The sequence below is a fragment of the Rutilus rutilus genome (assembly GCF_951802725.1).
Source record: "Rutilus rutilus genome assembly, chromosome: 19".
Classification (NCBI taxonomy): domain Eukaryota; kingdom Metazoa; phylum Chordata; class Actinopteri; order Cypriniformes; family Leuciscidae; genus Rutilus; species Rutilus rutilus.
Window position 1 is genome coordinate 20,184,994 of NC_140232.1, and position 24,723 is coordinate 20,209,716.

The following is a 24,723-nucleotide window of genomic DNA, read 5'->3' on the forward strand; positions in this document are numbered from 1 at the left end:
ATGTATCAACATGTATATATATTAATATTTATTTCAGCAATGTCTAAAATAGCCAAATTTAACTACCTTCCATCAGTGAGCTAACTTTGCTAGCAAGCTAGCTAGTTAATGCTCACTTGAGGTAATTTTTTCATGTTTTGTTCAAATATTTAGATTTTACCACCTAGTTATACTGCATTAAGTGTAAAACAAAGGATTTGATAGACATAAATATTTTATTATAGTAATTATGATAGAGAGAAACTATGCCCCCGGGGGGGCGTTTTACCCCACAAGCTATGACTTTTTAATTTTTTTTAAATTTTTTTTTAATATAATTATATTCCTTATAAATACCATATGATCTCAAACTACAGACTTCACTATTCATCTATCATACATCACTGCGATATCCTGCAGAACAATATTGTATTAAACACTTGTTTACTAATATCTGAAAATTATAGCATTTACCCTGTAATCCTCTTCTCTTAAAATCTGTCGCTGGTGTCAGCTTCTCTGTAGAGATTTGTATATCCCCGTTATCAACGTAGTGCATAGCAACAGTAAAAATGTATCTCGACTACTTTTAGTGATCATTTTGGGAAAAACAGGTGGGGGGCGTTTTACCCCAGGGGGGCGTTTTCCCCCACTCTACCCTACTTACGTAAAACAGATTTTCTCGAAACCATTCATGCAATTGTCGAAGCACCTTTTTGAAAAATTATCTATATAGGCTACTACACAATACACAAACACAATCCAGCTGTTTTCACACGTTTTAATTTTGTTCCATGTTTTTTGCAAAACTCTACACAAAATGTCCCTATTTTTCATAGAAACACACACACATAATATTTAAAATAATTTGTATCATTAACTCGATCACAAGTTAAACACAATCAACATCCATAGCAAGATTTATGTCGCACCACCAGTCAGAAGAACCCCAGTATTTATCCAAACCACTTATAAGTTCGGGCTTATGATTTAAACAATACAGAAAGTGGTGAAACAAGAGGAAGAATACCAATAGCAAGTAATCTACTACAAGAGGAAAAGGTAGAGGAAGCAAGGCCAATGAGAACTTTTGTTATTTTAGTAGGCTAGGCTAGCTACTATATGGAAAGTGAAAAGAATATTATGACAGAAAGAAATCTTCCAGTCAGTGGAGGTGGCTTGTGAGAAAATGACTTTGGAGGAGCAGTATGGGGTACACACTGTCTGACCGATAGACAGACGCTCTCGCATTAGTGCGTGTGCGCAGGCTGCAGGCGGTCACGCAAATGTGAAGGTTCGCGCGGAATGCGTCTTGGCGCTCCGCCTTGAGCTGGAGCTCGTGAAAGGCGCTCTGAGCGCGAGACCCTCTGGTCTGCACCCCTTTTTTCATGGTTTTTAACGGCATTTGTGAAGGGAAAATATACTCTTTTAGCTGGGTCAGCTGCATTCCCGAAGACTAAAACATTATACTTGGCTAATAAACATTACATATTTCCAAAGAAAAATGTCCAGACCAAAGGTCTCGGAGCGGCAGGGGAGCGATGACTCGGACACGGACCTGCTCCTCGCGACGCTCTCACCGGAGGAAGTGAAGGAGCTCGAGCGGGAGCTCGTTTTTATCGATCCCGACCCGACCGTACCGGTGGGACTCCGCCAGCGGAATCAGACGGATAAACTACCGTCCAGAGGATATAACAGAGAGGCTATGCTGGACTACTGCGAGCGGGAGACCAAGAAACTGATCCGGAGAGAGTTGAGCGTAGAGGTGATGCGTATAATAACAACAACAACAACAACAAACATTGACAGTTATTATTATTATCAATAGTAGTAGTAGGCTATTATGTAAAGTAATTTTCTTTATTCTTATTTTTAATATTATATCCAACTGTTAAACAGCTTTTTTTTTTCTTTTTTTTTTGTCCATCAACAAAACCCTTAAATCTTTAAAACACTTAAAAAGTAATATTTAGTTATTTCAAACTAAATCCCAAATTCCAAAATACACTGACATATTGATGCATTTTTCCTATGGAAATAGTTTGCTCTCAGTGGCCAAGTTTAGAGACTTGAAGAATGGAGAGCTGACCTGTGTTCATCTGTCATTCAGTCTTTTGCAGTTTAAGATCTCATCATAGTGTGACATTTTTGTAGATCTGTGGACACAGTGAATGGCTGATTTAGCACTGAGATCCATGTTAATCAGTCCGGCCTACGTGCCTGACATGCTGTCATGGTTTCACATGTCAACACCCGTTTTGCTGCACACCCGGGACCCTAATGGCCTATAATGTTGCCATCATCTGGCGGTGATGGACTTTTTCTTTGCTTTAGAGTATTTGCCTGTGGTGCACATTTACAAAACACTTTGTACATCCAACTGTGAGTCAAAGCTCTTTATCAACAACACATTTCCAAAACACTTCTGACAAGAAGTTATTTTAGTATAACAGTATAAACTTCTCTTGGGTAAAAATCCTGAAGCATTTAATTTTTCATTACAGCCAAATGTCTTTATAAACATTTTGTATCATGGTTTAGTTAATTGTTGTCTGGTATAAACACAGGATTCTCTCTCCCTTCTGTGGTTCTGGGGGATAATAATTTGTAGTTGGCACTCCATATAAACTATGCAGAACTAACCTTTGACTTCAGAGTTGCTGCATTCATTCACTTTTAGGTTCACCTCAACATGGTTTTCTGAGAGGAGGCTGTAAAAATTGTCTACAGTAAAAGAAACAGAAAAGAACAGATGGTCTGGTTCTTCTGGGATGGTGTTCCTTATGTTTTTGGAGAGTGCTAGTTGTGTTTTAAACAGGTTCTAATGAAGCACTAGTAATGTGAGATGCTCTCAAGGGGCCACACACTACTTTTAAACTCTATTGAGACACTGAAGTGTTTGTTCGAAACATGTTCAGCAGGCAACAGAACACACAGGAGCGTCACAAGTTACGAAGTAACATTGTGCTCTTTATAATCAGTGATTCCCCATTTATAGCTTATTAAAAATCATCTTTCTGATTTATTGATATTCTTCTGTGAAGTCTGTTCAGGTGTGTCATTGTGTTGGCAGTGTGAATTTGCTAACTGAACAGTCACTTCCAGTGTATTCAGTAAAACAGCTGTGAGAATTAAATTTATGTTAAGGTTATTTTACAGTAGTCAGTAGTTAAGAGTGATGCACTTCAACGATTTGTGAATGTGTTTACTTGAAGCTTGGCCACAGTGAGGCTTTGGAATAGTCAAGGACGGCATTCCAGACCTGAATGTTCCTCCCTTTGCTGCCTTATAAGGGCACATCTGAGAGTTTTAAGACTTCTTCAAACAATGGCACACAAATCTACACAGTATGTTCATTCCCTTTTAATGACCACTAAAAATAACTCACTCAGTCGAGTCTAGCTGGGTCCAGAGCCATTGGCTGTAATTATTCTAGATATGTGTCCTTTGTTTGATGCCCCCATGTATTATGATCATGTTGATATTTATCTATAATTACACTGAAATGAAAGCAAATGGGAACTAATAGAATGTGAATACGGTGATTAAGATGTCAAAAGTCAGATCACGATTAGCCAAAATCAGAAATGCCAACTACAAAAATACAAACAGCTTCTCAGATTTAATGTGCTGTGACTAATTTCTTTTGTGTTTACTGTTGAAGGGAGAGGCAAAAGGGGATGGCAGAAGGAGAGATCGACTCCGCCGGATGAGGAGCAGAGAGTTTTCCAGGTCGCAGAGCGGCGATCCTCCTGACACAGAGAGCAGAAATGCAGAGAGTGAAAAAGATAAGGAGCGAGTGAGAAAAATAGAGGATGACTTTAAGGGTTTACCTGATCAAAATAAAATGGAGGAAGACAAGAGAGAAGCAGAGAAGACAGGTAATAAGACAGAAAGTGGAAAAGAACTTTCTAGGAAAGAAAGAGGAAGCAGCAAAACTCTAGACCTCATATCCAAACTGCAAGAGAAAAAAGAGGATAAGAAAGAAAGAGGGAGGAAGGAGGAGAAAAGAGTGTGTGAAAACTCCAAAATACGAGGGTTTGTCTCCAAACTGCAGGGGGATAAAGATGCCGAAGGCCTAAAAGTAAAAGACAATAAAGCATATGACAAGAACCAAGACGAAAGCAGAACTAAAACCATAGAGGAACCCAAGAACAACAGAGCAGTAGGAAGATTAAACCTAAAAGGTGGAGAAACAGAGGAGAAAAAAAGCAGAATTAAAAATGTAGAAGAGACAAGTAGAAGAAAGGAGAGAGAAGAGGTGGATGAGAAAAGTCCCTCACAGAGAGATACAACCAGAGCACAGAAAGAGAGAGAACAAGTAAAACAGTCAGACAACAAAGAGGTTAAGATATCTACCAATTCCACCTGTAACAGCTCGGGGAACTGTCATGGTGCCGATGACCGTTCTGTTACTACTGAGGAAGATGAGTCCGTTAGCGAAGATATTGACAGTGATACTGGCTCCAGCATGTTTGACGACCTTCTAGAGCAGGTTCGCAGCGACGACCCTGAACTAACAGAGGTCAATGTTAATAATTCAGATGCCATTAAGACAGACACTCTGATCCAGTTTGCTGAGGGTCTTTGCAGCAACACTCACGTCAAAACCTTCTGCCTCGCAAACACGAGAGCGGATGATCATGTTGCGTTCGCCATCGCTGGAACCCTGCGAAATAACTCGACCCTGACCGGAATCAACCTCGACTCGAACCATTTGACAGGCAAAGGCATCCTGGCCATCATCAACTCTCTTCAGCACAACAGCACGCTCATGGAGCTGAGGTTTCATAACCAGAGACACATCTGCGGAGGGAAGACTGAGATGGAGATGGCCAAAGTCTTACGTGACAACTCTTCTCTGATGAAGTTGGGATATCATTTCGAGCTGGCTGGGCCCAGGATGACCATGACAAACATCTTGAGCCGAAACATGGACAGGAAGCGGCAGCAAAGACTAGAAGCGCAAAAACTCGCCAGACTGGAGACCGACTCCACTCACAAAACCCCACGTGAAGATAAGAGCTCAGCTGAAACAAATAAGCGGACACAGTCCATTTACACTCAGAAGAAAGACTCTAAATTTGTTGCCATTTCAAAATTCACCTCTGCTCAGGAAACTCCTAAAGCTCCGCCCACAACGCCACCGTCTAAACCCCTCCCCTCTGAGGTTACAGGAAAGAAAAAAGGAGCAACAGGAAGTCGACAAGCTCCTCCTCCTCCTCCACCACCTCCCAGTCCAGCGTTAGATGTCCAGGCCCTGAGGAGGTCGCTGACCCCAATCTCTCAAAGGAAACCAGACAGCAGTGCTGTTGTCCGACAGACGGACAGGAGCTCCAGAGATCAGCTCCTGGACTCTATCAGAAACTGCAGCATGAACGCTCTCAAAAAGGCAAGTGAAACGGACATCATGATGTTACTACACAAGCAAGAACATGAGTGTACATTTAAATATTACCCTTTTAATAAGAAAAATGTGAAGGCTTCATTCTACATTCTACACATACTCTTTGATTACATCTTTTGAAAAAGTGATTACTTCACCTCCGTTAAAAAAGTAAGTTCTATTTCCATTGTGACACAAATTTTTCAGCCTCACGCTACCCAGTAGTAGCCTGGTAATACCAAACTCTGCTACTTCGCTTTGCTTCGTAGACAGAGTCTGGCATGGCATAATTGAAAAGCGTTTTCTTTCTCGCAGGGGGCGCTTGTCTGAAGTTTAAAATCATTGGTTCCCGTAAGCCAATCACATAACGTTTGTGTTATGCGCATGCTCAGCCGCATCTAACTTCCACTGTAAACACATGTAGTATGATGCGAAAACAAAACCATCGAGCGAAATACCGGAGTGAACATGGCTGTGAACGACTTTTGCAGATTATGTGAAGTAAATCTACGCATCCACGGTACAATCAGTGTCTACGTCACGGCTCTCAGCCCGCCCTCTGTTCGTTGATTGGCCGGCTGTTTTCAGGCCGGAGGAAAACGGAAAGCTATTACGCTGTCTCAGACTGAGTACAGAAGCGAAATGAAATTGAGCGGAAGTAAGAAGTCTGACGTAGTCAGGCTAACCCAGTAGAGCTAGAGCAGCTTTTCTCTGTATGGATATGATGTCATATGACATATCAACACAGGTGAATGACGCATATATGAAATTGCCCACATAATCTGTCCTGACAGCTCTAAAAAATAAATAATTATATAGGGTTATTAAAGTGTAGAAGAAAATCAATGCCTACTTAATCATTGCAACTTTGGCCCCGCCCACTGGCGTGTTAGTGAGATGACGAGGAGAGGAGAGCAGGATCACTTGACAAAAAACAACAATACATTCCAAAGGATCCTAATGCTAGGAATGTGGTTATTTATTTTCAACAATGTGAATGTCTCAGTTGAGCATTATTCATTTGTATTTGGGACATTTCACTGTGTATTCTTTGGTAAATCAGTCGCAATTTCGAACCAGGATTTGAAATAAAAAATCGACAGTAATGCGACAACATGTAAGTAACTGTTCATTCTAATGCCTGATCTGTGACCAGTGATTTCTGATATGTAACGATTCATGTACAGTCAGATGTTCTTTATCTATGTGTCAGTAAATCAAACCAGTGACTAAAGGGTCAACTTCACATTGTTTCTCTTAGTAGGATGAAAATAATCTGTTATTTAAACTGTGATTAAATAAATTATATTTAGAAAGCGATCAAAAACGCTCCCTTTTACAATCGCTGGAGCTATCAACCAAAGAGCGTGAGTTTATCAGTGACTGAGTTCTGGACCCTCACCAAAACTCCCATTATAACAAAGTCCCTTTTATCTATAGTCTTTGATTTTAATCAACAAATCTCTTATTTACATTGTGTTTGCACCGTTAGTTATGATGAAAGCATTCGTTAGTGTGCAGAAATCAATGACGAGATCACTGCATTCATGCGCTCAACATTTCTGTGATAGGCCACAATGCTCATCACTGCAACCTTTCATGCCACGATCTAAATATAATGCTATAGATTAGTTAATCTTGAGAGCTACAATAGTAAAAACGTGCTAAAGGTTTTCGAGAGAGTTCTACATGTAATACTAGCTATTTCATATGCAAAGATGTCAGCCAATCACAGCAGTGGGCGTTTACACTGAAGTCTCACAGCAGACATGCCCCTTCAAACAGCATTGAAATCAGAGGGCTAAAATCAGGGTAGGAAAAATGGCTTTTATTTCTAAATTATGAAAAGAAAACATTTTAAGTGCACCCCATTATAAAACAATAAAACAATGCAGTTCATGACCCCTTTAATAACATTTTGTTTTTGTTTTTTATCAAAAGAGAAGTTACATTTGAATATCTTATTATAAATGCTTAATCTTCTTTTTAATCTGCCTTTCAGGTTGAGATCCCTAATTGGTTGAGATAGCATCTGTCCAGGGTATGTGCTTCTACCAGATTCCCTTGCAGTCCTCCAGTGCCCCATCATCATCTGTGGAGTCATTGAATCATCAAGATGAGATTCCACCTTAACTGGTTTAGACACTCTGAAATACAGCCGATTGGGATTATCTGAAATCTAAACATCTGAGGTGGGACACTTCAGTGAGACACTTCCCTGGACTGACAGTTAAACAGTCAACATACTAGAGAGGAGGAAAGGGAAGTTATTTTAATTAAAGATTACGAGGGCACATGAAAAAAATAAAATAATGATGTGCACGGATACATCATGTATAATAAATACTGCAATATTGAATAAAAACAAAACAAGAATTGTCAATTTTGATTTACGGTTGACTTTAAATTCTACAGTACATGGTAACTATAAACTACTTATTGATTACATATGTGATATTGTGTTTATTTTCATAAGCAGATCTGTTTATGGTCATGTACTGTATATATTTAATTCATCATAGTTTCATTACAAATGCTATTCTTCATGTTGTTTATCAAACAATCCTCCATTTGTACCAATGAAAGTAGTGCAGGGCATATGCATTGTGGTTAAATGATTAAGATATTAAGGTGAAAGTTCCTCCCATGCTTTCTGCAGCATATTTTTAATCAATTAAATGCTTTATCAGTGTATTTAAAAACATTAATGAATGATAGTTTATAAGGAGGGAAAATAGAACAAATTGAACAGCTTCTTTTCACATCTGCAAACAATATCATCCATTTATCAATGAGCAGAATTTCTTATTTTCCCCTTATAAATCAAGATGAAAACAACCACAACTGTTTTTAATTGTGATAAATACTGTAGAAATCACTTGAGAAGTATTGAATTAGCAATATTACTTATCTGAGATCTCTGAATATGTAGTCCTAACCGATGTGGATTTAGCCGTTTGAATTTTATGATTTGTACTTTATTTTTATGATTTTTTTTTTTTTTTTTAGCTGGATAAAAGATTGGTGAATAAACCTCCACAAATGGTTCCTGGTGTTGATTAAGTTTGATTTGGTGCTCACTGCAGAGCCAAATGGGTCAGATGGGTGGAGCTTGACCTACATTGGCTCTGTAGTTAGCAGGCTCTCTTTTATTCATGAGAGAACAGGAGGTCAAAGTGTGAAAACTGCCAACATGAACTCAAATAATCACATTATCTTATTTTGGTTGTTCTATGTACAATGAATATGCAATTAAAGCTTGAAGTTTAACTTTATTTTGTGGATAAAGAAGACATCTAACTTGTCTGTAGAAGGCTACTACAGTATAATTTAATACAACTGGTGCAGTTCATGGATCCCACCTACGGGTGGCAAAAGAGACAAGGTTTCATAGTGCAGAACAGACAGAAGATGAAATGTAGACTAATATTTTTCAAAGTAGTTCATTCCTTTGTAGGAGAAAATATTAAAGACATATATATTGTGGCGGATGTTGTAGTGCAAAAAATAGGTAAGAAAAATTAGCTCAAAAGAGTATGTATAGTTTATAGCAGCACAATTAAGACTCATAATGAGGCATTTTTTTCTTAAAATGTTAGCAATGGAAGCAGAAAAAAAAAAATTTAATAGCTGAAAGACTGGCTCTCTTGTCCTCTGGCTTTTTTTTTTTTTTTGCCTTTCACAGTCTTGTTAACAACACTAAACTTGCATAATCATATTTGCACTTGCTCTCTCTCTCTCTCTCTCTCTCTCTCTCTCTCTCTCTCTCTCTCTGAGTGAGAAACAGGAAGCAGACTATAATGTTGTGTTATGTTGTTATTATAAAGATCATGTCTTTCTTGAAGAGGATGATAAGCTAGGGAGAATGAAAACCCATCTAAAGATTCTGTCTCTTTTCGTAGGTAAATACTTTTTTCCTGCTTGATGTTTAATCATTAATCTTGTATTAGTTGTGTGCATGTTAAAATAGGAAATATAGGCCTACATGAATTTAGTGACCTTTTAAGTAAAATATACCAACGATCCGAAATTTGACTAGGTGTTTTACAAACAAAAGTTCTGTAGTAAATATTTCATTGATAGTTACATTATTCCAGGGTTAAATGATCTTGCCTGAATTGACAATTCAGAATGATTTCAAGATGGTTTCATTTTTAGAGATGCTTACATTGACATCTGATTGCAGGCTATCAATGTAGATATAAATGTGAGTATTTAAAGTTAAATTGAACTGGTTCAGCTGTAGTTGTCTGATGACCCTCTGTATATTTTTGGAAAAAAGGACTGTGTAAAAATGTTTCAGTTTAACAAATAGACTGACGTGATGAAGTTCTCTCTAGTTTTGACCAGCGTTCTGATGAAGTCTGGAGATGTTTTTGAGGGAACAGTGGGTGAAAAGGTGAAGATCACATGTCCATATGCAGATGATTACAAATATACACCCAAGTACCTTTGCCGTTATCCCTGTGGATCACAGCATGTTTTGATTAAAAGTGGAAAGACTGATCAGGTCGTCTCTGATGGAAGATACTCTTTGATTGATACTGTGAGTAGCAGGATCTTCTATGTAACCATCAAAGATCTCAGACTCAAAGACTCCGGTGTTTATTACTGTGGAGTTGACAAATGGTTCAGTGACAAATTGAAGAAAGTTCATCTGTCTGTCCATCAAGGTGGGTTTTTCTGCAAACAGTTTGTGAATATAATATATACATTTGTCTTCCTATTGAAATAATTTCACATAGCTTTACAAAATGTTTATTAAATTCCTCTTTTTTTTTGTCTGTTTTATTTTCAGCAGCTCCTGTGAACAGACCTTCACACACCTCTGAAAAGACAATTACAACTACATCTACATGGACAACAACAACACTCACCTCTGCAGAAGTTACATCCAGTCTGCAAACTAATGATACATTTTACAAAAGTAGCTTGATTATTTATAATTTAAGACAAACATACTCAATTTAGTCTGTTTGGGCCTGCTTTTGAAAAACATTTATATTATATTTAGTATTTTACACTTTCACCTTCAATGTTCTTCAAAGGAGAGATTCTGCCTGTTTTTAATAAATCTGTGATTCTCTCTTTTTTGTCTCTCTCTCAGATAACTCTACTTCTTATGAGAAGTTCTCACCAACAGTCCAGTCAAAGCCAGAATCGTTTTGTATGAATTTCTTTGTGTAGCATTGTGTTCATACCAGATTTTTTAATAATGACTGTCCTAACATGTTAACAGTTAGCTTGACATGCCAAACATGCTGCAGCAAACTTAATAATAACATTTTGTCTTTCTCTTTGTATTTCAGTCAGCGTGACTGTGGTGTGTGCAGGTGTTCTGGTGCTGCTGGTGATTGGGGTTCTTGTGGCTTCAACGTTTCTCTGTAAAATACCAACTTCCAGATGTAAGACCTCACACAAATAAAGACTTGATCTGATTCAAATGCCCAAAAGTGATAAAAAAGCCCCATTGCATTTGTTTTAAAAATCACATAGGCCTAGAGAACTGGTGTGACTGCTGGGTATTTAGTAATGCTATGATAATGTATTTTGTTTAGATCACTAATGCACTTTAAGTCACTTTGAATGGGCTCTACACCATCATGTTTCTTTTAGGTTTGAACAGTGCTGTTCCTGAAAATTCAGTTCAAGATTCACCAGATCTCAACCAGGTATGGGAAAATCTACTCTTACACAATTTTATCCTAAAGCACCAATATCTGATTACAAACCATATTAACCCAACAAAATACAGTTGATCAACATTTTTTGTATGTATTCCCCTATATCTCTTAGACTGTAGATGATGTCCATCACATCTACGATGAAATGGTGACCGAGAACAGCCTGGCTGGTCCAGCTAGAGATGCCAATTTTTCTGTAATATATTCCACAGTGCAGTATTGTGGTCCTGCACCTCAGGATGATGTGAACGATTTTTATTCACTCATCACACACTACTGAGGATAAATAGATCAGTATCATTCTCTCAAAAAAAAAATCTTATTCTTGAAACCCTGTTGACGTGAAATGATGCGCGTGGTCAACTTGCTAAACAGACATGTCTGCCTGCAAACATCCTGCTGTGGACATGTGCATCAGGTTGTGACATTGAACTGAGCTGCAGTGTTAAATTACAGTGTGCATTTCCTGTGTAAATAATAGCATTAGCTTCCGTGATGTAAATGCAAAGTTGCATTTAAAAAAAACATTGTTTAGTAGTCTGCCTGACTCAAATCGGAAAAAAACGGAGATCAATCCATCAATCCATGTGAATTCATATATTTTTTCTTTCACCTCTGTGTCTTTGTGTCTTCTTGTGACTTTTTAGACCGATGGTGTGTATTATTATTGTGTCTCTTATATTAAAGCTTGTTTATTCTATATCTGTCTCATTTTTTTTCTGAGAATAACAAGTCAAACACAGAGCCACAGAATATAAAATAGCTAAAAGAATGGCTTTATGCAAAATCACAGTCAAGATGAGATAAAACCTTGTATGCCATTTGTGGCTTTGACACAGAGAGGTTGCTTAATTAAGCACAAAGTGGTGAGTAATATAACTTAAAGGTAAGTGTGATCTACTGATGACTGATGTAAATTTAAGTTTCTCAACAAGGCAACTCGAACGTGCATTATTTCTGTTTATAATGTAGTTAAGAGTAGCCTACAACCTGATTAGGCATATTAAACCATAAAATGTCAGTACAAATGTTTAACTAAACTATGGTGATATGATATCAGCAGAGTAAAAACGTGTTTTGGATTTAGAGTGTTAAGTTAGTGTGTTGTAAAAAAAATGTGTTAGGTTTAGAGTGTTAAGTTAGTGCATTCTTAGTTAGTGTTTTCTTGAATACATGATGTGCACGCTGAAATAGCTTAGGTGTTGCATTGAGGCTGTTTCACTTCACAAACTTCATCTCCGCAAGGCACTGTAATTAATCTGAGTGTCACACACACACACACACACACACACACACACACACACACACACACACACACACACACACACACACACACACACACACACACACACACACACACACACACACACACACACATTTAACTTATTGATTTGTGTTGATTTCAAATGTGTACTGTGCAATATTATGTTTAACTGCATCTTTTATTTTGCATATTTGAAAAATGAGCAGAAAATAAGAATTTCTGTACATATTCAGATTTTTTGTACTTGCTGTCACTCTCTCTTCCTTGTTTAGAAGGAAGAGAGAGTGACAGCAAGTACAAAAAAAGGTTTGCTTATTTTTTAATTGTTTAAATTGTAGTTTCACTGCATAATAGTCATTGGTTTATCCATTTGTAGGTAGAAGTCTCTCTCTCGCTCTCTCTCTCTCTCTCTCTCTCTCTCTCTCTCTCTCTCTCTCTCTCTCTCTCTCTCTCTCTCTCTCTTAGGGTGGGGCATCTGTTAAGTTCATCTGCAGTTGCTGTGTGAGAAACTGTAAGCAGATTTTACACCTAGGTTATTGTTTGTTTTAACGTAATAGTTTCTTTATAAATCATAAAGTTATGAGGTGGATATGAAATTATGGAGAATGAAAACTCTCATGAAGATTCTGTGTCTTTTTGTAGGTAATGTTCCTTTTTTTTTTTTACATTTTACATCCATTTCCTGTTTGATGGCCTTTCCAATCATGCATAATATTTTTTTTGTGTGATAACAATATTATATTTAGAGATGTATACAGATAATTTCACATTGAATTCATCACTATAAAACACATAATGTAACTGAGTTTGATATTTTGAGAGCTTTGTGTTTAGCAAAGTTTACAAAGTGTAATTTCTCTGCAGTTCTCTGTTTAACTCAACTGAAAAGTTTGACTGTTTTCTCTAGTTTTCAGTGGTGTGTTGATGAAGTCTGGAGATGTTTTTGAGGGAACAGTGGGTGAAAACGTGGAGATCACATGTCCATATTCAGATGATTACAGATATATACCCAAGTACCTTTGCCGTGATCCCTGTGGATCACAGCATGTTTTGATTAAAAGTGGAAAGACTGATCAGGTCGTCTCTGATGGAAGATACTCTTTGATTGATGCTGTGAGTAGCAGGATCTTCACTGTAACCATCAGAGATCTCAGACTCAAAGACTCCGGTGTTTATTACTGTGGAGTTGACAAATGGTTCAGTGACATATTGAAGAAAGTTCATCTGTCTGTCCATCAAGGTGGTTTTTTATGCAAACAGTTTGTGAATATAATATAGCCTATACATTTGTCTTCCTATTGAAATAATTTCACATAGCTTTACAAAATGTTTATTAAAGTCCTTTTTCCGTTTTATTTTCAGCAGCTCCTGTGAACAGACCTTCACACACCTCTGAAAAGACAATTACAACTACATCTACAACTACATCTACAACTACATCTACAACTACATCTGCATGGACAACAACAACACTCACCTCTAAAGGTAAAAGTTAATCCAGTCAGCAAAAAATATAAATATAATACTGACATTTCATCTAAAATCACTAGTATTGTAATTTGAAAAAATATTTTCTATTTGATTAATTTTGAGTTTTAAAAAGTGTAGTTTGTTCTTAAGGTGAGACATAAAGGCAATAACATGCATTCAAGGCAATAACATTTTCATGCATCTGTCAATTTTGAGATTTTGGGCTTTTTATAAAGTGTTATTTTTTAGACTTGTGGAAAGAAAACATCCAAAATACACCTTTAAGTATATCTTTTATAGCATGTTATGTATTTGCTTCTGTAGATTTCAATTAAAGTAAATATATTTAAAGGCCATTTTCTCAAAATGAGTTTTTTGCTTAGAAATCTAGCACTTACGTACACCAAACTTTACAGTTATATTCCTATCTATATTCTGAAGGGTTTTTTTTACAGAGGGGTTTGTTCATATATAATTTGCCTGCTTTTATACAACATTTTATTCCTGATAATGGTGAAATTGTATTATTTTCCGGCTGTTGACAGTATTTTTTTTATTATTATTGGGTGATAAAAAGAGATACCCAAAATCCCCTCTGTAAAAACCTTTGACTCTTAAAATGTCAAAAAATTAAATTTTTGAACTTGGCTTTATCCAATGTTCAGATTTTTGTTCTTGAAATGTATGCAAATTAGTGCATATTTAATAAGATAATGCATCATTTGCATATTTAAACATATTTCAGAAAACTTGTAATAGAAAAAAGTTTGCAATTCTTAATGTAATCAATCAACTGGGGAAGTATGGTGATATCTATCCCTATATTTTACCCTATATTCACCTGGGGTTGCCTTAAATAAAAACAATTGGACTCTATTAACAAACAATACTGTGATTTTGTCTCACAGAAAATTCTCACTCATATGAACTGTTACCACTAACAGTCCCATCATCAGGTTCCACTCCTTTAATCAACAGCTCTGGTAACTCTTTTTTTTAATATATTGTTAGTTGTTGCTGTAAGAATTCTTACAATAACAGTCATTTATTGGTCATTTGTTATTTGGTAATTTATTTATTTATTGTCCTTACACTAGCTTACTGGTCACGGCACACATATTACAGCAACATGAAATACTGTAGTAATTATATAATCTTGTTCTTATTATTCCTGTAGATGTGCCAGCGGTTTGTGCAGGTGTTTTGTCATTCCTCGTTTTCTGGATTCTTGTGGCTTTAGTGTTTATCTACAGGAAAAGATCAGATGCAAAGTTCAGATGTACGATCACAAGCACTTTAAGACTTCAACTGCATCAATGTAATAATAATAGTAGAAAGCTGATAGTAATGAAAGACTTAAAAAAAGTAAATTAAATAACCTCAAGCATTAATATGCCATGTTTATGATGCTTCCAAACTTCATACTGTGATGAAATCTTATATTCCTCAGGTCTTTATTTTTCTTTAAGTCAATAATGCAATCTAACATTATTTGTATTATTCACATGTCGATGCTTTGAAACCTCACACTATTGAAAATACAGTTCAAGATCCAGCAGAATTCAACCAGGTATGGAAACCTCTCTTTTGCGCAACAAAACAAATTTATCTGATTGATTTATCAAAAGCAAAAAGATATGAAAAATTATCAGCATAGCACTCATGAGTACATTTGAGTTATTGCTTTGAAAGTCTTAAAAGTTGTAAATATACACTCACTTATAAAATCTTTACTGTATATGAACTCCTGTTGTTCCCTTTTTCTCTCTGCCAGACTGTGGACGATGTCTGTTACCCCTGTGAAGAAACAATAGTGGTGTATATTTTGGATGATCCACCTAAAGGAGACAGTTCTTCATTATTATATTCAGCTGTACATTACTGTGATGACTCAAGAACAGGGTCATTCTGAAATGTTTCATTGAATATTTTCTATTCTCCAAAGTTTGGCCTGAGTTAATCTCACGAGCAGCAGCATCTTCATCACGTCTCGCTTTTTATCTGTATAACATCATTTTTGTAATCATCTCAGTAAAAACAATAAAAAGTATATTGTCTGCAGTGTAACTTTAGCCATTTGTAAGTATGATGCCCAGGCCTTATGAACGGTACTTCACCATTTCCTGGCTGGCACATCACCATTTCCTGGCTGGCACATCAGTCACTCTGTTGTTTAGTTTTGACACTGTTTGCAGAGCATTTGTGGTGCATGTGGTCAAAGGTGGAACATTTTGCAAATGTTCATGCCCATCAGTTGCAAACCAAATAAGTGACTAACTATCCCTTGACTTTGAATGGAAATCTGTGTGGTCGCTCATAGCCTAATTTAGTAGGCTATGTCTAAATTAAGAGCACTGAGTCATCAGTTTGGTGATTCCAGGATTAGCAAGTGGGATTTTTGATGACTTGTTAGGCTACAGTCCAGGTTCTTCTGCTGTACTGGTCACTTTTGAGCTCATAGGAAAGACTCTTAATATTGTCTGATTTTTCCCCCCCGCGCATGCTCAGTAAAATTTTATCTCATAGCTCAAGGTTTCTAAACCTTCTCAAACCTTTTGACCAACACATGTCTATGCAGCTGTTCAAAATGTATAAACAAGGATTTTTACAGATGACTTTATAGAGATTGCACTCACTCACACACACAGAAATTTGTATCAGATTAAGTACCTTTCATTAACGCTGTCTCTTTAACCCGTTCGTGGCTGTGTCAGGTCAGCATTCCGCGCGCTGCAGTGACGTTTGCATCCGCGGGCGTGACGGGAGTCTGTCTGTGATTGCGCGACAGTGTTATCCTGCATGCTACTCGAGCTGTGGGACACGGTGAGTGAACTGTTAACGAACCCCGAAACACCGCGACCCGGCACGGACAGTTGCTTATTAGTACTGTACAGAGAGTGCCGGGTTTTGGAGGAAAGTCGCTGAACGAAACCTCGCGTAACGACTATGCTAACGTGCTAGCGTGAGCTAATGAGGCTCAGGCCGGGTAACTGAGCAGAATCAACCCGCACAGCAGCGCCGCTGCCCTGTAGAATTCATAGGAAACAGCGCTGCGTTAACAGGCCGCGGTCTTTCCTGCGAGCAGACGAAAACACAAATACACACACACACACACCTGTCCGCATGTTAACGGTGAAATATTTGATCTCTACGGCTTATACGTTACAACTATGTGCTTGTTAACTAGTTAAACTCTGTGAGTTTATGTTTATACTGCGTTTTGATGCACATATGAACACCTAGTGTAGGCTACACACTGGGTATGCATTCTTCATTCGACAAGTGACCAAAATGACATTACAGCTGTTAGTGTAAAGGAATGTTTCATGCAGTCTACAGTCCTACAGCTATAAGAGCTGCATGTTAAGATAACAAAACAGTCCTGGTTACATTATAATTGTATTCAATTGTCGAGTGGAGACACTCGGCATAGGTTATTCCACATTTACACCTGTTTCAGTTCTATCTGTATATTTATTTGGATTCATCTCTTTTTAAAGGTATAGGAACTTAGTCCGGTAAACTAGTAGATTTGTATTATTTACTGGTCTGAAGAATATGCAATCTCATATCTTGTTTATGCCTTTTTATTGCTTATAGTGATTCACTTTGAGTGGAATGACTGGAAGAGATGTGGATATTTTTGAATTCACACACAGGGCTTGTCTTTATTTATATTTTTCTAGAAGTTATTCACAACCACTGAAAATATTGCTTTCTCTTTAAGTGTACTGTCTCATAAGACAATACACAAACAAACTTCCATGGTCATTTATCACCTGCCAGTAACTGACTTGCTTATTTACAGAACAAGATGGGATTTTAGGAGGGTGGGATTATAGCAATGATGGCAAAGACTAGTGAAAGGTTTTTCGATGAGACCTGTTTTCCTGTTTGTTCATCTGACGTTTGGCATTTAGCCTCTTTTTGTAGAGTTAATTGCTTCAGGCTGAATGAAATGGTGCATTAGCATAGCATCAGTTGAATCTGCATGCAGTAGATAAGCTGTTTGTTTGGTCAGTTGGATGCATATGCATCCGTGATTATAGTGGAATTTAAAGTGAACTCTGAATGATCTCAAATAGCCCTTTAAAACATTTACTGGGAATGTGCACGACTGTAGTGATGGTGCTTTAAAGGAAATTAATTTAAAATTGCAATATATCAAAGAGTGTTTTACCATGCAAACTGCATAACTAAAGCATGCTAATTAAAGTTGGCATGAAATGGAAGTTGAGATCATGATTTCTTCTTTATTGTGGGTGTGACGTATATCTGCGAAACGGACAGGGTGACAGGTTGCTGGGGAGGGAATGTTTTTGATTAATTTATGAGGGCACATTATTTTTGAATTTTTTTATGTTTATGCATAAAACGTGTATAGTACAGTTTTCAACAATCTAGGCAAAAAAGAGAAGGCGATGATAATGGTTTGGCAGTAATCAGATTATGAAAAAGTGGTGTAAATATGGTTAACGTTTATTCATCTGGTAACCAAGTGTGTTAACCACGTCAGACAATTGCACTGATAAGTGATTTGAGTGTGTGTGTGCTGTGATTTAATCCTACAGGCCTCAGCATGCGTGAATATAAGCTTGTCGTCTTGGGCTCTGGAGGCGTTGGGAAGTCTGCATTGGTAAGTTCAGGATTATTTAAGTGTACACATCATTGTTGTATTATATATGGGCATTTTATACAGTTTAGAACTGTATTTGTTGTGGGTTTTTTAATCTAGTCAATAGTATTTATTTGGATTGAATGATATTCTTTTTTTTTTTCCTCACATAGACAGTCCAGTTTGTACAGGGAATATTTGTTGAAAAATATGACCCCACAATAGAAGACTCGTATAGAAAGGTAAGTAAACCTTTTTGGTATGGGTGAAGTGGCATAGCTGAACTAATACTCTATATAGGAATATACATTAACACAGTACTTGACACTGTCTTTTTTTTTTTTTTTTTTTTTTTTTTTAGCAAGTTGAGGTTGATGGGCAGCAATGTATGCTTGAGATCCTGGATACTGCAGGCACAGTGAGTTCAATATGATGCATGAACTGTTCCGGCCAATTAGTTAATTAGGCTATGTTCAGACTGTCAGTCCAAATCAGATTTTTGAGCATATCCGATTGAAATCCGATCAGATATAGCACGTGTGAACGGCAGAAAAATCAAACGAAAGCTATTTTTACAAATCCGTTTCAAGCTGCATCCATATGTGGTTTGAAACCTATTCAAATCATATTTCTGGAAATCTTTTTCATTCTGACTGCTCTGATTGGATTTCGTGTGGTTTATGTGACGCTCGGACGTTGATATAGGAAACATGCTGAAAGTCGCTGCAGACTAGGTTGTGTTGTTGCAAAGTGCCGGATGAGCAGAATATGACAATATAACATGTTTTGAAAACGGCAGAGACGACAGCGTGGAAAAAGTCGCTCATTCCAGCATCCTACATTTCTGCCGCTGCCTCAGAAGCACTGCGGCTACGCATTTTCATGTTGTAAATAGGACAACATCTGTATTGCAAACCCCTCCATGTTGCGGTTGTTGTTGTTGGCGTATACCAGCCAACGCAACGTCATTGTTAGAAACCAATGCAGATATTACGGAAAATGGAAAAGTGCCATTGACACAAATCGTATCTGAACAGTGGCGATATACAGTGTGGACAGTTAATAATTTTAGATCAGATTCCAATTGGATACACAAATAATCAGATTTGGACTGACAGTGTGAACTTAGCCTTAGTCTTCCATGCGAACTCAATAGATTATTGATTATTTGCCTACAGGAGCAGTTCACAGCGATGAGGGACCTGTACATGAAGAATGGTCAGGGTTTTGCTCTGGTTTACTCCATCACAGCACAGTCCACCTTCAATGACCTGCAGGACCTACGGGAGCAGATTTTGAGGGTGAAGGACACAGAGGATGTGAGTCACATTATAATAAATTATTATTATTATTTTTCGGTGCTTGCTTTGGCAAATCATCGTGATTTTTAATGTCGTCTTTATTTTGTAAAAAAAAAGAAAAGAAATCATGAACCTGACAGCCCAGCTAATGTCAGCCGTAGCAAGTATTAACCAGCAAAGGCAAAACAAAGAAGGTATAAAACTATTTTGATTTTACTGAGACCACAAGAGCTCAGAGACACACATGACATTTGCAGAAGCTTCCTTCACACTGTGGCACACTACGCTACTTTACCACTGCACCCACATTCTGTATTTAAAGCTCTTTGGGTTTTCCATGCTTGCACAATTTCGGTTCTTTATGTAAATCACAATAACAAATTAAGCATGCATATACACTACCGCTGAAAAGTTTAAAGTTAGGAAGATTAAAAAAAAAATTTTTTTTTTTTGAAAGAAATCTCTTGTGCTCACCAAGGCTTCATTTACTTGATCAAAAATACAGTAAAAAAACGTAATATTGTGCAATATTATTACAATTTAAAATAGTGGTTTTATATTTTTATATATTTAGGAGGAAAGTGCGTAGGCACCTCTTGAAATCGTTGGTGTTGTTATTCTTGTTCTTCCGTATGGAAGTCTATGGCAGCCCATAGAACCGCTTGCGGGAAAGTTATGAAATTTGGCACACTGATAGAGGACAGTTTGAACAGTCACCATAGCAAATTTGGAGTCTCTAACTCAATCCATCTAGCGCCACCAACTGTCCAAAGTTTCACTCATGTTTATGCTAATAACTTTGGAACCATAAAGGCTAGAAACAATTTTTTTGTTTCTTCTGATTGTTTGTCTCAAGCCGATTCGAATGCAAATGAGAAATCTTTCCGCCATTTTGAATTCTCTGAAAAACCTACCTTTTCGAACTCCTCCTAGACGGAATTCAAGTTGATGCGTCAAACTGTTCTCGAATACTGCACAAACTAATTTTACGTATCGCTTGCGAAAACAGACTTAAGGCTGTATCTCCACAACACTTTATCGTATTCAGAGCAAACTTGGTACATGTCATAAGAAGCATGACCTGAGGTGACTTGCTGCGTTTCGGCGCAGCGCCACCTACTGATCCAGAGATATAAAAAATGGCTATTTTTGCTTATAGTAAGTGGCAAAAAATTCACGTTTCGGTTCGAAACGACACAGTGGTGTCACGGTTAGGTACGTTTTCGATATAGCCAAAAGAAAGAAATGCCAGAGAAATTTCCTTTTATTTTATTTTTTTATATTTTTTTTATTTAAAGAAATTATTTTTAAATAAGTGTGGATTTTCCTACATCTTGAAAGTTTTAATTTTATAAATGGGGGTAATCTTTGAAGGATGAACAAATAATGTTTTGGTCATCACATTAAAAATAACATTTAAATACGATAATATTTGAGTTTTGAAGTGCTGGAAAAAGATGTGTGATGTACTTGAAAGCATTTTACTATTCCTGCCAAACTTCCGTGGTTACAGTTAATGTTACTACATTAAATACATGGTGATTATTTTGGTTATGTTTACTTAAACAGATCATTTTGAATGCTTCTCACTAGATGTCGCAGCGATGTTATTACTTCTGTGGCAAATTCAAATGCTTTCTTTACTGGATCTCTTAGCGCTTTGTAGTAACAGTGTCGCTTGATCAAGATCGGCTCGCGCTGCACTCCAAACTGATAAACGGTCCGTGAAGCAAATATGAGCAGCGCAGTTTCGTTCCGCTTTCATTACATTTGTCATTTGATGTTGGACAACGTTGTGGTGGTCTTTTTCATTTTAATGAAAATATCCAGCGCTATATCAGAATTTGTTTTATATCGTTATCGACAGTGGTGTACCATTGATAAATACCGATACCGTTTTATCGCCCAGCCCTACTTAGCATGCTAATCTGGTTAACATGCTTTTGTTTGCTAATACTTACACTGAAGCCTTGGTAAGTCAGCGTCAACTGAGTGGTGCAAGCTGCTAAACCACGTGCCACGAGCCCCGAACCATTCAGGTCGTGGGTTAGAATCCTGTGTGGCACATGCCACAGACCGCAAGAGGTACTGTGGCCAGAAGTGGTGCAAAAGTTGCTTCAGTTCCAGACATGGTGTCTATCTGGGAACTCAATAAATAAGACATGTGGTGCATATAAAAATTCTTAATTTTGAGTTGATTCTCTGGAACTATGGACTATCGGCATCTTGGTGAATGCACTTCTTCCCAGTGGCGCAACGAGATAAGTGACAGGCATCTGATCCAGAGATAGTGATGTTCGAGTCCCGCGTGGGACGTCTTTAGAATTTTTTTTTTTTACATATTGTGTCATTTCGATTCCTTTATTATTCAAGCGTTGTACTAATCTTTATTTCTCTTGGATTAGAAATAATTATGTTTTTTTCATTCTCATCTGAACTTCTGTTCATTTTGAGGTCATTTTCACCTGTACTTCTGAACCAGCTGTTTTGGCCCCGTATCGCTACTTGCAGCTATATTTTAAATTGTAGATGCCAAAGCTGAATTTTCAGGATCATTACTCCAGTCTTCATTGTCACATGATCTTTCAGAAATAATTATAATATGCTGATTGATTATTATCATTGTTGAAAACAGCTGTGCTGCTTAATATTTTTTTGTGGAACTGTGATACAATTTTTATGATTCTTGCATGAATAGAAAGTTCAAAAGAACATTTTGAGAACATTTAAATGTAATTTGATATTGCTGATAAAAAGTATTGATTTCTCAAAACAAAACATTTGAACAGATGTGTATATATGAATTCATGTAACATGAGTACTGCTGTACATGGGGAATGTTTTGTGCCTTTATATAAGACACTGATGTTTTCTGTTCGATGCTATTTTAAAATCAATGACAATTCTTTGAACTGTCAGTGAGTGTGATTTCTGCTAAACCAAATTCAAACGCAGTATACACACTCATCGGATGTCTCTCTTTATTTGTGTCTAGGTGCCAATGACCTTGGTTGGAAATAAGTGCGATTTAGAGGATGAGAGGGTGGTCGGGAAAGAGCAGGGTCAGAATCTTGCTCGTCAGTGGAGTAATTGTGCCTTTCTAGAATCTTCTGCCAAATCAAAGATCAATGTCAACGAGGTGAGACACAGTTCACCGCACTTTATCCAGAGAAAGATAAAAACACTTTTGTACCAAGTACACAATGCCAGTTCTCTAATAAGTCTTTTTTGTGTGTATATCAGATCTTTTATGACCTGGTAAGACAGATAAACAGAAAGACGCCGGTGGAGAAGAAGAGAGCGAAAAAGAAGTCAAACTGCATCCTGCTGTAACACAACTGCATCACTGCAGCAGCTCTGAGCCAGGTAGTTGATCAGAAATTCATTAGGAGTTTGTACATGCACCATTAAGTACTCTACATCCATGATATAGTGGAAGTTTTTAAAAATTATTTATCTGTATCTGTTGAAATTGAATATTTAATTGTACATTCTCATTTATCCTGTTTTTACATTCAGATTACATTTGCCGTCATTTAATGCTCAAACAGTAATAATTTAACTGTTAAATGTAATCTTTAGCAAATCTCAAACATCCATTTTTCATACTGTACATTAAAACGCTGTAATGCCTAAATTTGTAGCCTTTAAACTGATTGTTTTTCAGTGCTTTATTTTAACCTCATTTAAATCAAATTTAATTTAATAGTATAGAATTTTAATATTGGTCTCTTATGGGGTGTTATGGGACCCTCCTGATGAAAAACAATTACATGTGGACGGCCGAAGTATACTTTAGGTTTAATGGTGTTTTTTGCACCATTAAAAAACATTTCTGCATTTGGTGCAAGACTTGTATCTATTCTTATGCTGAACTTACTTTTTGGTTTACCAGCTAAGAGCTTGCTGAAGGGGTTAGTTGAGGCGGATGTCATGATTTTCTTCTTCTCTTTCTTTTTCAGATTGCCGAAATGAAGAACTGTTGCCCAGCTGGCCAACATTCCAGTTCCTCTCTACAGTTATTGGCCAAACAATCAATAAGGCAGAACACCACAGACTCCTCAACTAAAACACAGACTTGACAGAAAAAGAGATGCAGCCTCTGCCTTTTCTTCCAGTACAGTCTTGAAAATGTCCCCCCCCCCTGCTCTTTGCTTACTGTTTTTTTTTTTTTCTGAAGGAGATTCTACAATGAGGATCTGTGTCTGGAGCAAAAGCTCTGTCTGTGATGTGGCAAAGAGGGGTTAGACAGTCTGGGAGAGGGTTCAGGACTTTCTTAATGCCTACATAAAGAAAGGGGACATTTCAAAACATGTTCATGTTTATAAAATGATCAGAAATGTTTTTTTCCCCATCATGTTTGGACTATCAATAACCATTTGTACAGAGAAGCTGTGTCCTTCATTCATCAAAACATTTTTCCTGAGTGACTTTGACTCATTTCTTTATATCTGACAAAAATTGTGGAAAATTAAAAAAGTTGTTTTTTCTTTAGGGTGGTAATTTGAAAATTGGATCTGTCTATCTTGAAGATAAAGATATATTGTAGCCACTGCATTTTTTTCACAATCAAAATTACATTAATTTTCCAGCTTTTAAATGATAACATTTTTTTAGTATATTTTCTTCCCTTTATTTTCTTTTGCGGTAGGCTGTAGCTCAGCCTGGGATAAATATCAACCGTTTTGTGCCTGAGCAGGAGAAGAATGAAATCAGATCTATAATGCAGAGATGACTTCTCCTCCGATAACCGCTAAACCAATAATTAATAGTCAGTCCTTGACACTTCATTTGCCAAGTTAAATCAGTCTTGATGTGACAAATGTTTCATTTTTTTTCTTTGTTCTACTCCATGGTTTAGTTGAACATTTCAAGCAAAGTGTCTGGCTGGCTTTTGAAATGTTTTTAAAGTAATGTGTGCTTTGATTTCTTTTTTTGACATTGATTTAAATAAATGTATTTCATATTGATGTGGTGTTTTATGTGCATTTATAGATTGCCATTCCTCACCAACATGCAGAGAT

The 24,723-nt window shown here is 37.0% G+C and overlaps 4 protein-coding genes across 11 annotated transcripts; all 4 read left to right on the top strand.

The window, feature by feature from the left end:
* The first annotated feature begins 1,216 nt into the window (after window positions 1-1,216).
* On the top strand, window positions 1,217-8,640 carry lmod1a (leiomodin 1a (smooth muscle)). Its single transcript, XM_084389883.1, has 3 exons — window positions 1,217-1,744; window positions 3,644-5,371; window positions 7,368-8,640. Exons 1-3 carry the CDS (start codon window positions 1,484-1,486, stop codon window positions 7,392-7,394), a joined length of 2,016 nt encoding a protein of 671 aa, XP_084246009.1. The 5' UTR covers window positions 1,217-1,483; the 3' UTR covers window positions 7,395-8,640.
* A 496-nt stretch (window positions 8,641-9,136) lies between these two features.
* Window positions 9,137-11,749, top strand: LOC311278905 (uncharacterized protein). 3 transcript variants are annotated; one of them, XM_084390048.1, is made up of 7 exons: window positions 9,146-9,267; window positions 9,706-10,038; window positions 10,164-10,292; window positions 10,473-10,532; window positions 10,675-10,770; window positions 10,982-11,037; window positions 11,162-11,749. In XM_084390048.1, the coding sequence occupies exons 1-7, from the start codon at window positions 9,231-9,233 to the stop codon at window positions 11,327-11,329; spliced, it is 879 nt and encodes a 292-aa protein (XP_084246174.1). In that variant the 5' UTR covers window positions 9,146-9,230; the 3' UTR covers window positions 11,330-11,749. The 3 variants fall into 3 exon arrangements, with proteins under 3 accessions (XP_084246176.1, XP_084246174.1, XP_084246175.1); XM_084390049.1 differs by having other exon boundaries at window positions 9,150-9,267; window positions 10,167-10,292; XM_084390050.1 differs by lacking the exon at window positions 9,706-10,038 and having other exon boundaries at window positions 9,137-9,267.
* Window positions 11,750-12,783: 1,034 nt separating this feature from the next.
* Window positions 12,784-15,840, top strand: LOC311278904 (CMRF-35-like molecule 4). 6 transcript variants are annotated; one of them, XM_084390045.1, is made up of 8 exons: window positions 12,784-12,955; window positions 13,221-13,553; window positions 13,676-13,732; window positions 13,769-13,798; window positions 14,692-14,766; window positions 14,961-15,101; window positions 15,328-15,353; window positions 15,558-15,840. In XM_084390045.1, exons 1-8 carry the CDS (start codon window positions 12,904-12,906, stop codon window positions 15,693-15,695), a joined length of 852 nt encoding a protein of 283 aa, XP_084246171.1. In that variant the 5' UTR covers window positions 12,784-12,903; the 3' UTR covers window positions 15,696-15,840. The 6 variants fall into 6 exon arrangements, with proteins under 6 accessions (XP_084246171.1, XP_084246173.1, XP_084246168.1 ...); XM_084390047.1 differs by having other exon boundaries at window positions 13,679-13,732; XM_084390042.1 differs by having other exon boundaries at window positions 13,676-13,798.
* A 635-nt stretch (window positions 15,841-16,475) lies between these two features.
* On the top strand, window positions 16,476-24,669 carry rap1aa (RAP1A, member of RAS oncogene family a). The gene is made up of 8 exons (XM_084390051.1): window positions 16,476-16,606; window positions 18,355-18,419; window positions 18,572-18,640; window positions 18,760-18,816; window positions 19,577-19,717; window positions 22,695-22,838; window positions 22,943-23,065; window positions 23,662-24,669. Exons 2-7 carry the CDS (start codon window positions 18,363-18,365, stop codon window positions 23,030-23,032), a joined length of 558 nt encoding a protein of 185 aa, XP_084246177.1. The 5' UTR covers window positions 16,476-16,606; window positions 18,355-18,362; the 3' UTR covers window positions 23,033-23,065; window positions 23,662-24,669.
* Window positions 24,670-24,723: the final 54 nt, after the last annotated feature.